The 12,536-nt window shown below is 54.6% G+C and overlaps 6 protein-coding genes across 6 annotated transcripts; 5 read left to right on the top strand and 1 right to left on the bottom strand.

Moving 5' to 3' along the window:
• Nucleotides 1–346: 346 nt before the first annotated feature.
• D7B24_002499 (uncharacterized protein) lies at nucleotides 347–1,339 on the top strand (the record flags this gene model as incomplete). Its single annotated transcript, XM_028636705.1, has 1 exon — nucleotides 347–1,339. The coding sequence occupies one exon, from the start codon at nucleotides 347–349 to the stop codon at nucleotides 1,337–1,339; it is 993 nt and encodes a 330-aa protein (XP_028497651.1).
• Nucleotides 1,340–1,797: 458 nt separating this feature from the next.
• Nucleotides 1,798–3,574, bottom strand: D7B24_002498 (uncharacterized protein; the record flags this gene model as incomplete). Its single annotated transcript, XM_028636704.1, has 5 exons — nucleotides 1,798–2,411; nucleotides 2,468–2,904; nucleotides 2,960–3,137; nucleotides 3,194–3,338; nucleotides 3,395–3,574. The coding sequence occupies 5 exons, from the start codon at nucleotides 3,572–3,574 to the stop codon at nucleotides 1,798–1,800; spliced, it is 1,554 nt and encodes a 517-aa protein (XP_028497650.1).
• A 908-nt stretch (nucleotides 3,575–4,482) lies between these two features.
• D7B24_002497 (uncharacterized protein) lies at nucleotides 4,483–5,754 on the top strand (the record flags this gene model as incomplete). Its single annotated transcript, XM_028636703.1, has 1 exon — nucleotides 4,483–5,754. One exon carries the CDS (start codon nucleotides 4,483–4,485, stop codon nucleotides 5,752–5,754), a length of 1,272 nt encoding a protein of 423 aa, XP_028497649.1.
• Nucleotides 5,755–6,739: 985 nt separating this feature from the next.
• On the top strand, nucleotides 6,740–7,708 carry D7B24_002496 (uncharacterized protein; the record flags this gene model as incomplete). The annotated part of the gene is made up of 3 exons (XM_028636702.1): nucleotides 6,740–7,238; nucleotides 7,304–7,477; nucleotides 7,539–7,708. The coding sequence occupies 3 exons, from the start codon at nucleotides 6,740–6,742 to the stop codon at nucleotides 7,706–7,708; spliced, it is 843 nt and encodes a 280-aa protein (XP_028497648.1).
• An 836-nt stretch (nucleotides 7,709–8,544) lies between these two features.
• On the top strand, nucleotides 8,545–10,305 carry D7B24_002495 (uncharacterized protein; the record flags this gene model as incomplete). The annotated part of the gene is made up of 5 exons (XM_028636701.1): nucleotides 8,545–9,182; nucleotides 9,244–9,316; nucleotides 9,384–9,990; nucleotides 10,051–10,157; nucleotides 10,216–10,305. 5 exons carry the CDS (start codon nucleotides 8,545–8,547, stop codon nucleotides 10,303–10,305), a joined length of 1,515 nt encoding a protein of 504 aa, XP_028497647.1.
• Nucleotides 10,306–10,753: 448 nt separating this feature from the next.
• D7B24_002494 (uncharacterized protein) lies at nucleotides 10,754–11,609 on the top strand (the record flags this gene model as incomplete). The annotated part of the gene is made up of 2 exons (XM_028636700.1): nucleotides 10,754–11,462; nucleotides 11,542–11,609. 2 exons carry the CDS (start codon nucleotides 10,754–10,756, stop codon nucleotides 11,607–11,609), a joined length of 777 nt encoding a protein of 258 aa, XP_028497646.1.
• Between the last annotated feature and the right edge of the window lie 927 nt (nucleotides 11,610–12,536).

Genomic DNA, 12,536 nt, shown 5'->3' with positions numbered 1-12,536 from the left:
AGGACGACAAGTTAGTATTCAGACCCCGCAAAGTTGTCTCCGAGGCGACAGTCCGCCCGGCGCACAGAAGTGATCTTGTCGGGTGGGACTCTGATCAGCTTTCAGAGGAGCGGAGGGCCAGGGCTAGCACATCAAACTGCTGAGCTGCCGAAAGGGACGTGGGGTAAGCACCACTTACGCGTCAGTCGGACTTTCGCGACTCGACCAAGGCGGATATCCCTCACTCACGGTATAAGGACCTGCAGCTACCTACACTGCACTCCTCGCTCTGTCAACGCGCTTCTTCAAGCAGATACAAGTCGAACGGAACCACTCACGTACCTTCAAATCGAAGACAGCACTCATCATGGCCCCTCAAACTGCCCCACCTAGCGGCGTCTGGGCACCAACCATCACTTTCTTCAACCACGAGGACGACACTCTTGATCTCGATGCTCAGGAAAAGTACTATGCATACTTGTCCAAGTCAGGCCTTCACGGTCTGGTGGTCCTTGGGACCAATTCAGAAACCTTTCTCTTGACCCGCGAGGAGCGCAAGACACTCCTTGAAACCGCGAGGAGCGCGTGCGGGCCAGATTACCCCATCATGGCTGGTGTCAGTGGCCATTCGACCAAGCAGACGCTGGAGTTCATATCGGATGCATACGAAGCGGGTGCCAACTACTGTCTGCTCCTCCCTCCGGCATACTTTGGCAAGCAAACCACGCCAGAGGTTATCAACAACTTCTTTGACCAGGTTGCGAGCAAGAGTCAGCTCCCGATTGTCATTTATAACTTCCCTGCGGTTTGCAACGGCATTGACCTCGATTCCGCAACCATTGCGGCCCTCGCACGGAAGCACTCGAACATTGTCGGCGTCAAACTGACCTGTGGTGCCGTGGCCAAGATTACCCGTCTCAGCGCCGAGCTCCCGGAAGAAAGCTTTGCGACGTACGGTGGCCAGTCGGACTTCCTGATCGGAGGCCTGGCTGCCGGTTCGGCCGGCACCATTGCCGGTTTCGCCAATGTTTTCCCCCGGACCATCGTGCACATCTATAACTTGTACAAGGAGGGCAAGTTCCAGGAAGCCATGACGCTACACAAGAAGGCGGCGCTGGCCGAACAACCTTGCAAGGCAGGCATCGCCGCCGTCAAGTACGCTGCCGCCCTGAACACGGCCAAGGCGGCCGGTATTGAAGGCGCCGTCGAAAAGTTGAGGCCGAGACAACCGTACGTCGAGCCCTCTGCGGCGGCGAAGAAGGCTATTGAAGAGCAAACCGCAGAGCTTGCAAAGGTAGAGGCAACTCTGAGAGGAGAGGCGAAAGCTGAGCTAGCCAATGGTTCTACAAATGGGGCGTGATACTGGTGGCAATTGTGTGTTGCTTAGAACCTGCAAATATATGCCACTGTTGTACGACACCATTCAATCTCAAAGAATTCCAGAAAGGATATTGCCTCTGATCTAGACCCAGAACCAAGCTGTATATCCGACATTAGCTTTACTATAGTCGGAATCGGCTATGCTGTCTTTCTTCCATGATGCAAATTTCGGGTTGCTTGCGAGCGGAACTGATGATCTTTCGGATGACATGCGTATATCATCAAAATCATTTCAGCATCCGGTCGCAGAGTATCACATTCTGCCAGTCTTACGAGGTTGAAAAATCACAACTGCATGGAACGGCGATGATTCGAGTAAAGGGGAACGTATTCTGCCTGCTAATTGAAATGACAAACTGGTAGACGAAGGTCCAAATCACCGAAACCCATATTCTGGTGGACAGTGATAACTGTCGGTACACTCCTCCAACACTTTCCCTACAGAACGTGTTTGAACAAAGGAGATCGATCTCCCATTTCAAACAGCTCCTCCTCAGTGTACTTTTGCTTCGCCTCCTCCGCAATCTTTGCCTTGCGCGCATTGGCATGCTTGTAGCTCAGCTCAAGAAGCACAGCGACGATCATACCGCTCGCGCCAAAGGCCAAACTGAGGCCGAAGCCGGTATAGTACTTAGGCTTCTCGCGTTCGAGGTACATGAAACTGCCGACAATACCACCGACGTTGCCAACACAGTTCATCAGAGCAATGCCGATCGCTCGTCTCGAGGATGGAGCAATGTTGTTGGCGTTCCACGACGCCGCAGCGGCCTGAATGGGGTAGATACCGATGACGGCGAGAACTACAGAGAAGTAGGCAACGGCTCGCTTCTCCTTAAGCTCGCCATTGAGGGAGATGATGATTGAGTACGCCGTCGTGACGATGGCCATGGGGGTGACAACGAAGGGCATGCGCCAGAAGAACCTGTCGGAGATCTTGGCGAAGATAATGGCAGAAGCCGCTGCAGCCACATAAGGGGGGGCAGAGGTCAACTGGGCGTTGGTAGTGCTGAAACCCATAGACTTGGTGATCGTAGGGAGAGTGAACTTGATGCCTTCGATGCGTGTTAGCTTGTAATTTCTGGGCAGATTGGCCGTTGATCAGACTTACCATAAGACAGAGCCGACTGGCAGAGCAGGAAATAGGCCTGCACATAAATCCTCCAGTTGGTCAGAACCATCTTCAGATCCTTCCACTTGACAGTAGATTCCTCGCGGAAGCCACCGCCCTGTTTGATGAACATGGAAAGTTCCAGGTAGCGAATTTCATCAGGCTCGAGCCATCGTGTCGACAAGGCGGGCGTGTCGATGAGCAGGAAGAAGCAGGCGACGCCCAGAACCACGGTAGCGAGGCCCTCAAGAATGAAGATCCAACGCCATCCCTCGTAGCCGCCAACCCCGTCCATCTTGGCGATGCCTGCGGCCAACAGACCAGAGAATGCACCGGAGAGAGCGCTCGCGCAGTAGAAGTATGAAATCCTAGAGCTGAGATCTTTGGGCATGTACCAGTAGCTGCAAAGGTAGATCGCGCCTGGGAAGAAACCAGCCCTAAGAGAAGAGATTAGCTACTTTTAATGCCTGTCAGATTCAACTAAAAACTTACTCAAAAATACCGAGAAGTACACGAGTGGCCATGAGGCCGCCGAAGTTCTTTACCAAGCCAGTGCAGGTCATGACAATTCCCCAGCAAAGAGTCAGAATTCCAAGGTACATGGAAGGGCGCTTGAACTTCTTGAGGATGATGTTACTGGGGACCTCGAGTAGGACGTATGGGACGAAAACTTGCCAAATCTGTTAGCAAATCGGGAGAGTTGTCAACCGAAGCGGTGGAACGAACAGATAGATAGGACAATGTTATACTGAACGCCTGTCATGCCCAGGTCTTCTACCATGCCCTCAATCTTAGCATTACCGATGTTCGCGCGATCAATGTGGCAGATCAAGTAGAGCAAGGCGAGCATCGGCACCAGGCGAAAGTCAACCTTCATCAGAGTTAGCCGCTTCAGATCTGGGTCCGGTGGTGGGATAGGTTGCTGACCTTGCGGAAGACTCTCTTGCGCTTCTCCTCTGGATAAGTTTCAAAGAACTCTGCATCAGCAGGATCCAGGCCGAACACGCGGAAGCCAGCGATATCGATGGCTTGAGACGAGTTCTCGACGTGAGTCTTCTGGTCGACAGACTCGACGTCATGCTTGTCAATCGAGTTCCTGAGAGCCATGTTTGCAGGGGTTGTGGCGGGTGTGGGATTGATGGCGCCAAAGGGTTTGTATCGAGGAACTTGAGATGTCGGAGGGTCTCTCTGACCAGCCTCTCACATATCGAACGGCAACGAGTCGGTATTATACCCAGAGTGTCTGGGAAGACTGACCCGTGTGCTCGACCCCAGACTCATTTACCCCAGATACCCCAGATGCTCCAAGCAAACTGGGCAATGCTTGACTCTGACCTACCCCCAGACAAAGTGCGGGGATTGGCCTCGAGCGGAAAAGCAGTACCTGTCAGTCGCCGTTGATCATCAGCAGAACACCCAATCACAGTACCATCCGCGACAGTATCCGCCATGTGCGTGTGGTAGAAGCTAAGGAGAACTACCGGACACTTGCCTCTTTTTGGCATCGTAGCTGGCGTTGGTGTTGCATCCATGGCGACTCGGTTCTGACGGACTTGGCGGATTTGACGGATTCTTGGCGGATTCTTGGAACGATCACCACCTTCTCGACTGTGGATTCTATCATGATCACTTTGCTCCCCGCGGAAACGCACGTCCTCGGAGACATCATACACTGCATTCTGCCTGGGCAAGTCAGATTCAAATCCGCAAAGAGCGCCACCATCTTCGCGTCGCACATGCACCGAGAGCCACTCCGGCCGGTGCGACAACTTAATCTTGACCACGTTGCATCGGAATATGTCACATAGTTTCATTTTCCGTGTTTGTCGGCTCGGCCGTGAGCCGCGGCACTAGGTGACCCCTCTACGGTGACCATCATAATCCGCCATTTGAAAAGCCCGGTCGGGACTTTCTCGCGGGCTTCCTGCGGTACCTGCCAAAGGACCATTGTCCATTCGAGTCAACAAGATACTATTCTGAACAGCCGCCGGCCCTGTCTCTTATCATCTGCAGCCATGTCCCGACGCGGGGTCATCAAAGACATCATTATCACGCCCGTGGCGTTCCGTGATATGCCCCTGCTCAACAGCGTGGGCGTACACGAACCATTTGCTCTGCGCAGCATCATCGAGGTCATTACAGAAGACACTTACGGCTTGGGGGAGTCCTACGGCGACTCAACGCATCTTGATCGCTTGAAAGCAGCATCTGAGCAGATCAAGGGTCTCTCGGTGTACAACACAAATGGCATCTATCAGAAGTGCACCGCGTCGCTCGAGGGCAACGCTACATCTGGAGGTGATGGCATGGCAGGCATGGTGACGACGGCGTCCGTTGCTGACAAGGTTTTTTCTCCTTTTGAGGTGGCGTGCCTCGATATTCAGGGCAAGTTAGCTGGCGTTCCTGTAAGTGACCTGCTCGGCGGCCGCGTCAGGGATCAAGTCCAGTACTCGGCGTATCTATTCTACAAGTGGGCGGGTCACCCGGGCGAGGCGGACGACGAATATGGAGCTGCCCTCGATGCGCCGGGTCTGGTAAGACAGGCGCAGAAGATCATTGATGAGTACGGCTTCAAGGCAATCAAGCTCAAGGGCGGCGTGTATCCACCTGCTCAGGAGGTCGAGGCCATCAAGGCACTGCATGCGGCTTTCCCCAACGTGCCTCTGAGGCTCGACCCGAACGCCGCTTGGACCGTGGAGACGTCAAAGTGGGTTGCGGCCGAGCTCAAAGGTATTGTCGAATACCTGGAAGACCCGGCACCTGAGATCGAAGGCATGGCTGCCGTGGCCAAGGACGCTTCAATGCCTCTGGCGACCAACATGGCTGTCGTAGCCTTCTCACACCTTCCATCGTCAATTCAGCAAGATGCCGTGCAGGTAATTCTGTCCGATCACCACTTCTGGGGTGGCCTGCGCAAGTCCCAGCAGCTCGCTGCGATATGTGCAACGTGGGGAATGAGACTGTCGATGCACTCCAACAGTCACCTCGGCATCTCCTTGGCCGCCATGACGCAGCTTGCGTCAGCAACAACGAACCTCGACTACGCCTGCGACACTCATTGGCCATGGAAGCGTCGAAATGAAGATGTTGTCGTTGACGGCGCGCTGAAGTGGTCGGAGGGCGGCGTCATCGTACCGAAAACACCAGGGCTAGGCGTTGAGTTAGACCGTGGTAGACTCGCTCGGTTGCATCAACAATATCTCGACTGTGGCCTGCGAAAGAGAGATGACACCACTTACATGAAAAAGTTTCATCCGGACTTCTCGGCACATATCCCAAGATGGTAAAACAGGACATTTGACAATCAATTAGCGGCTGTCTAGCTCCGTCTAAGAAACATGATAAAGACCACCTAGGTATGCACGAGGACTCGCATCCTTTACTAAATCCAACATCAAAACCTGCGAGCATGTAGGTCCGGGCGACGTGATGAACAGAGTGAAGCAGTCTTCCACAGTCATTTGTAAGATAGGAGGGAGGAATACATCTGGTATCTGGCGCACTCTGCAGCCCTTACCTATACAGTCCCGTGATCCCAAGCCCCCAACTAGCCTCTGTGCCCCCCTGACCCTTGTCTCCCCATCTGCTTCTCGATACTGACGGGCATCAAAACACTACGCTTGTTCCTGTAGCAGGCGGTGCTCTGGCTCCACTTTGACTTTCAGGAACGAGTTCCTGCCCTAGCCGCTACCAGAATAAGGGCGTGGTATTCCAGTCCGGGCCAACCCAGATAGCACCATCCAAAGCTGCACCTCCAAGCTTCGGCAGCCGTACACCCATTAAGTAAGATATTGCGAAAATGATCAATCTCTTTACATTAATGGTGTGCATCGTATGCTTCTGGTTTTGAAGCAGAGAAGCTTGATTTCTGTCTTATACGCTATGAGTTCGCTTACTCAAGCCACGATAAACCCCTGGAAAATTAGCGGGCTCGGAACCGCCAGTGCGTAGCGGCCCACTCAGATCCGCGGGTTGTCGTCGGATTCGAATTCGAGTTCGGCTTCAATGGCTCGAAATCGAGATCGTATTCGTCCCCGTGGGGGATAGAGTTTTGGGCAGCTGACTTGGCCGGCAGATCACACGTGTGCAATACATCAAGTTAGAGCACCAGCTCAGGGGACCTGGGATTGCAGTGGCACCAGTGCTGTGTCTTCTTAATTTATAAAGTGTTAAAAGCGTTGCCTTCCCTGGTCGAGACTGAATAATTTTGGCATACTCACGACGCACATCAGCTATTTTCCGTCCTGCGGAAGCTAACTTAATTCTTTCCATATGCAAGAAACAGTTACCTCCATGTCTACCTCCTTCAGTAGCAAGACCGTCATCGTGACCGGCGGCGCAGGGGGGCTTGGTTTCGCCATTGTACAAGCGTTCCTCGCCGCAGGCGCCAACGTCGTGGCAACGGATATTCAAGACACGCTGCTCGATGCGCTTCCTGCCGCTGTTGAAGCCGAGCACAAGGAGCGCCTGCTTCCGTACAAGTGCGACAGTTCCGACGACGCTGGCGTTCAAAAGCTCGTCAGTGACACGGTGGCCAGGTTTGGCAGGCTCGACATCTTGGTCAACAATGCAGGAATCCTGGACAAGTTGCTGCCTCTGGCCGAATGCACGCGCCACGTGTGGGACTCCAACCTCCTGGTCAACTTGACGGGCCCGTTCGTCACGAGCCAAAACGCCGTTCGACAGTACCTTTCACAGGAGCTCGTCAACGGACACCGTGGTACCATCCTAAACGTTATTAGCACAGCTGGAAACCACGGCGGAAGAGCAGGTCAGTCAACAGGAATGCCCATGTTTAGCTTTCAAAGGCTAAGAGGTTAACTTTGAATCCCTCAGGTGTCGCGTACACGGCCTCGAAACATGGTTTGGTTGGGTTAACTAAGAGCACCGCGGCGTTCTACGGTCCCAAAGGCATCCGATCAGTCGGGATCATGCCTGGTGCGATGCCCACCAACATCTCAGGAGGAAGTCATGATTTCTCGCAGCTCCACCCCGAGGGCAAGGCTCTATGTAAGTCTTCTGCTCGCCCACTCTGGAGAAGTCAGCAACAAACAGCTTACGCATTGTTCAGCGGGGGCGACTTGTCAAACGTGGCAAGGTGAGCCTGGTAAAGGTGGCTGGAACCTCGGGATATCCCCTCTGGAACAGGTTGCCAAGACGGTTCTTGTCCTATGTTCAGATGGCATGAACACCATCAACGGAGCTCTAGTACCGACGGACATGGGTTGGGCGGCGGTGTGATTTGCGCATGCAAATAGCGAGGGAGCGATATTGCTTGATTTCACGATTTCTTAGGATAATGAGCCAGTATAAGTACGGTCGAACACATAGCCTCAACAACCATTCAGTTGCCCAGTCAAGATGTTGTTCAAGTGCGGGTTCTCAAGTGACTCCTAAAGTCATTGGACCTGGAAAGGACAAAATTATTGACCTAACACGCCACTGGGCGGAGGTCTCCATACAATTCCACCTGACAGCAGTTCGGCTCACCTCATGATAGTGAATGATGGGTAGATATTCTGGGAGGAAGAGAGGTCAGGTATGCGGGGCATCGGTCCATAACGCCATGCCACGGAGACCAAGCCTGCTGACAGTCAACTCTGACCACGAGACGAGTAATATTGGGATCGTCACAATTTCCAAAATGACCTCGATGCTTGGGCTGACCGCCACCAAGCAAGGAACAAGGCCCTCCACCCCCAATCCCCCGCATATTCTCATCACGGCACAGCAACAAAAGTCGGCCCATTGCCCCATTGGTACTGCGGGGTGTTACATCAGAACCCTGGCGGCAACGCAGCTCCCTCCCCATTTGAGAAGCTTCTTTCCCAATCGCGACACACCCGCCGGGCGAGCGTACCGCCTGCTCTCGTCTACCGTGGTGCAGGATGCAACTACAACACCACCGAGATCATCGTCACATGAAAACCCTCGGCTCAGCAGTCAGTCTGGGTCGAGGATCGAGGCGCTGAGTGTGTTCGAGCATAAAAACAGTGACCCCTTTACGTCCGATCTCTCTCGGATCCGATGCTTCTAGTCTGCCCTGCCTCAGCGCTGTTCGCTGCAGTCTCGTCATCATGTTGTTGCAAAGTGCTTCCCTCCTGATGCTGGCCCTGACGGCCTCCGCCGAGCCATATAACACCTATGACGGCCCTGGCTTCCCCGCCTGCCATGATGTAGCAGCCGTATACAACCCCAAGACCGTTGACGACATCCAAGCGGTCGTCCAGGAGGCCATCGCCGCCGGCCAAAAGGTCCGCGCCTCAGGGCTCGGACACATGTGGTATGATACCATGTGCTCGGACGACCCGAACACGGTCATCATCAAGACGGAGGAGGTACACAACATCTACGATCTCGACCTCGAGGGTGGTTCCGTGTGGTTCGAGGCTGGCGTGACCTTCATCCAGCTCGCCGAGTGGCTGCACGAGCGCGACGCCTCGGTCGGGTACACGCTGGTCAACTGGAACATCACGCTGGCAGGCTCCGTTGCCATGGGCGCCCACCGGTCGTCGATCCGCGAGGATTCGATGGTCGCTGCCGGCGTGTTGGAGATGGACATTGTCGACGGCACAGGCCAGGTTAGACGCATTGTTCGGGACGAGAAGAACGACGACTGGTTGGCTGCTAGCACTTCTCTTGGTCTGCTGGGTGTCATCGTAAGGATGAAGTTCAAGATCTACCCCGACTTCAAGGTCTATGCCGACCAGAAGACGTAAGCTTCTCCCCCGATGCCAACGTTAGACTCCTGGAGGATGGGCGCTGACCTTGTACAGGCTTGATGAAGATAAGGTACTCAACGGCGACATTTATGGCATGATTGCGCCTTACGCGACTGCTAACTTCTGGGTAAGTTTTCTATAGCGCCTCAAGACCTGGCAGTGAGCCAGAACAATGACTGATATGAATGCTGCAGTGGTGGCCGTACAAACGCAAGTTCCATTGGCGCTACTACGATGAAGTTCCCGAAGGCACCAGCGAGCAGCAGGGCTTCCAGAACACGTTCTCGGTAACGGCGCTTGAGGGTAACACGGCGCGCGTGCTTCTCGACAGCGGCAAGTATCTGGCAACGTCAAACATGCTGGCCGAGGAAATCTTCTTCGGGCAGTGGGAGAAGCCCAACTTCCGGGAGAAGACGACGTGGGCGCCCATTGAAAAATGGCCAGTCTACGGCTGGAACTACGACGTGCTCATTGGCGGTCTGTACCCGGATCAGCGGCCGAACTGGGAGTACGGCTTGCGCGCGTACACGCTGGAGCTGGCGTTCCCGATTACGCAGGCCAACACTGTGCTCAAGCGCGTCAGGGCACTATTCGATGAAGAGCTGCGCAAGCTCACAGTCATGACTTCGACGTATCGTAGTGGTATCAACATCAAGTTCGGCAAGCCCTACTTTGACTTCCTGGGCCAGGTGACTTACAACACCTCGGACGGTGCAGACTGGACCAAGGGAGCCATCATGTTTGACTTCCCGAGCTACCGACCGAGCATTGGAGACAATCTTCGCTTCAACGAGCCGTTCTGTAAGCTGGATATCCATGTTCGAGGGGCGTGAGGGATCATGCGAGACTGACATGCAGCAGACCACAAGCTCGCCAAGACACTCGTCGACGAGTTTCCCTGCCGCCCTCACTGGACCAAGAACACGAGGGAGGTCTTCAAGAACTCGGCAAAAAATATTGACCCCGATGTAAGTGGAAGAGTTTAAGCACAAATGCCGTGTGCGGGTAGCATACTGACTGCTGCAGCACCTGCGCCGATTCAAGGTTGTTAGGAAGAAGTTTGATCCCAACGGGGTCTTCAAGAGCGTCGTCGGTGAGACCCTGGGACTCTATTAGTCTTCTTGAACGATTTGCGGCTCCGCTGTGCATAGGTTAAGCTCGGAACACCCAGCTGGTCGGCCGCATTCTCAGTTTACTTTGGCTTTAGAATGTCGATAGCTATTAACTGCCACGTATGCTGATCGGCTGACAATCGGCGCCGGAGCGAAGATAGGCTTCCATGTGAAGGGAGACCAATGTCCGCATCCCATCCGTACATATGGTGACGTCCTGTTGATGCTGGTGCGAATCTGAGGACATCCAACGAAGTCGACATTGCATGTGACCAACCCCTCTCCTCCGTGGATGACATCACATGATTAATTGTACCACCTTTAGTCTCAACCCTTATGTCACCTCACCTACTCACCCCAACTTGCCCTGGCTGATCTTCATCTTGTGTTTACCACCGGCAAAACCACTTCAACTTATCGAAGAACACCTGCTGCGCACAAACAGACCTATCATGTCACCGATCTTGATCATCGGCGCCACACGCGGGCTTGGCGCCGCCCTGATCAAACGCTACGCTGAGCAGCCGGGCTACACCGTCTACGGCACGACACGTTCATCCCAGGCGCCAGCCGATTTTCCTCCGCAGATCAAGTGGCTGCCGGACATTGATTTGACGGAACAGTCAGTCGGCTCGAAACTTGTGAGCCTCCTTGGCGGCGCACAGCCGCTGTCGGCCGTCTTTGTGACTGCGGGCTACTTCACGACGGAGGACCTCAGCGCCGACAAGGGACCCAACTGGGCCGAAGAGCAGCGCATGTACACGACGAGCGCCATTGCACCCGTCTTTCTTGTGCATGCGTTGACGCACGCGGGGCTACTGCGCAGTGGGGCCAAGCTTGTGCTCGTGTCTTCTGAGAGCGGATCCATTGGACTGAGGCATGAGGTCGAAGGTGGCGGCAACTACGCCCATCACGCAAGCAAGGCGGCGCTGAACATGGTTGGCAGATTGCTGAGTCTTGACCTCCGGGAGAGGGGCGTTATCGTCAGCATTGTGCACCCGGGCTTCATGCGCACCGAGATGACGGCCGGTGTGGGGTTCGACAAGTACTGGGACGAAGGCGGCGCCGTCACACCCGAGGAGGCGGCGGCGAGCCTCGCTCAGTGGACCGACGGCTTAGATATCAGTAAGACGGGAGAGTACTGGGCGCCCAGAGGACCACGTAAGTCGTCACATCTAGTTCGTTCTCAGCAAGGGCAAGCGCCGAAACTGGAATGCTAATGGTGTCTTGACTCCTTTAGGCGACATTGGTACGGCCGAGGCGGCGCTTGGCAAGGGCTTGCCCACGCCGTTGCAGTTGCCGTGGTAAACCAGGTCTGTCTACTTATAAAGGTAAGAAAGAGACTTGGCCTGCCATCATTGAGAAATGGGCCATGGAACCAACGTGTCATGAGAGTCTGGGTTGCAAATCTATGAGCAGTCGCTTGTTGGTAACAAGGGTCAGAAGGTCACGAACCTGAAACTAGAACTGAGTGAGCAAGCGGCCCTTAAAAGAGTAAGCTTGTCACTAGAAAATTACTCTGCTCACTTGTACACGTCTCCCGGTCGCGTCGTGACGTGAATTCTATCATCGCCATTCCCGACCACCTGCTGGCGGACGTAGTGCGTGGAGCCGGTCCCAAGATGTTTCATGGCAAGCTCCACAAACGTCTGGCATCTGTGGGTTTCCTGACGCGAGAAAGAGAACGCGAGGAAAAAAAAAAGAAATGAGCCACCCCTTGATGTCCCCCCCTCCCCCTGTCCATCGGGGTCACCTCTTCAGGGCCCTCGGCTTGCTGCGCAATCTCCCAACCCGGGATGCCAAGACGGCGCCGTGCTGCGAGGGATGCACATCGTGCATCGCCGGTGGCCTGGAAGGGTTCGCTGTCAAGGACAAACGAGCGAGGCAGTCCTGAAAGTGAATGAGGTATCCAAGCAGTCTCAGGTGTTGCACGCATGTCTAAGATCTGAACGGTATTTGTATGACCAAGGATGCAATTGGGGACTTTGTAGAGAGTTGAGGGCGGTGGACAGACAGCGCAACTGGAACAAGAGAAGCGCAACTCTCCACCGCAGCTACACACAGGCGAGCTCTGGGCACCCCAGCCCCCCTTGCAACAGTTGGGGCCAGCATGCAAGTCAACCAGGACAGGCCTTGACGCTACCTGGGGCGACGAGTAAAGGGAAAGTGCCGTTGTCTCAACAATTTGTTTTCCGAGCCTCGAACAGCGAGCGGAACACGGGATCCTGCCTGTGA

The sequence above is a fragment of the Verticillium nonalfalfae genome (genome assembly GCF_003724135.2).
Source record: "Verticillium nonalfalfae strain VnAa140/NRRL 66861 chromosome Unknown scaffold_16, whole genome shotgun sequence".
NCBI classification, from domain to species: Eukaryota; Fungi; Ascomycota; class Sordariomycetes; order Glomerellales; family Plectosphaerellaceae; genus Verticillium; species Verticillium nonalfalfae.
The sequence above is the reverse complement of the archived record's forward strand: the minus strand, read 5'-3'. Positions and strand labels throughout refer to the sequence as shown.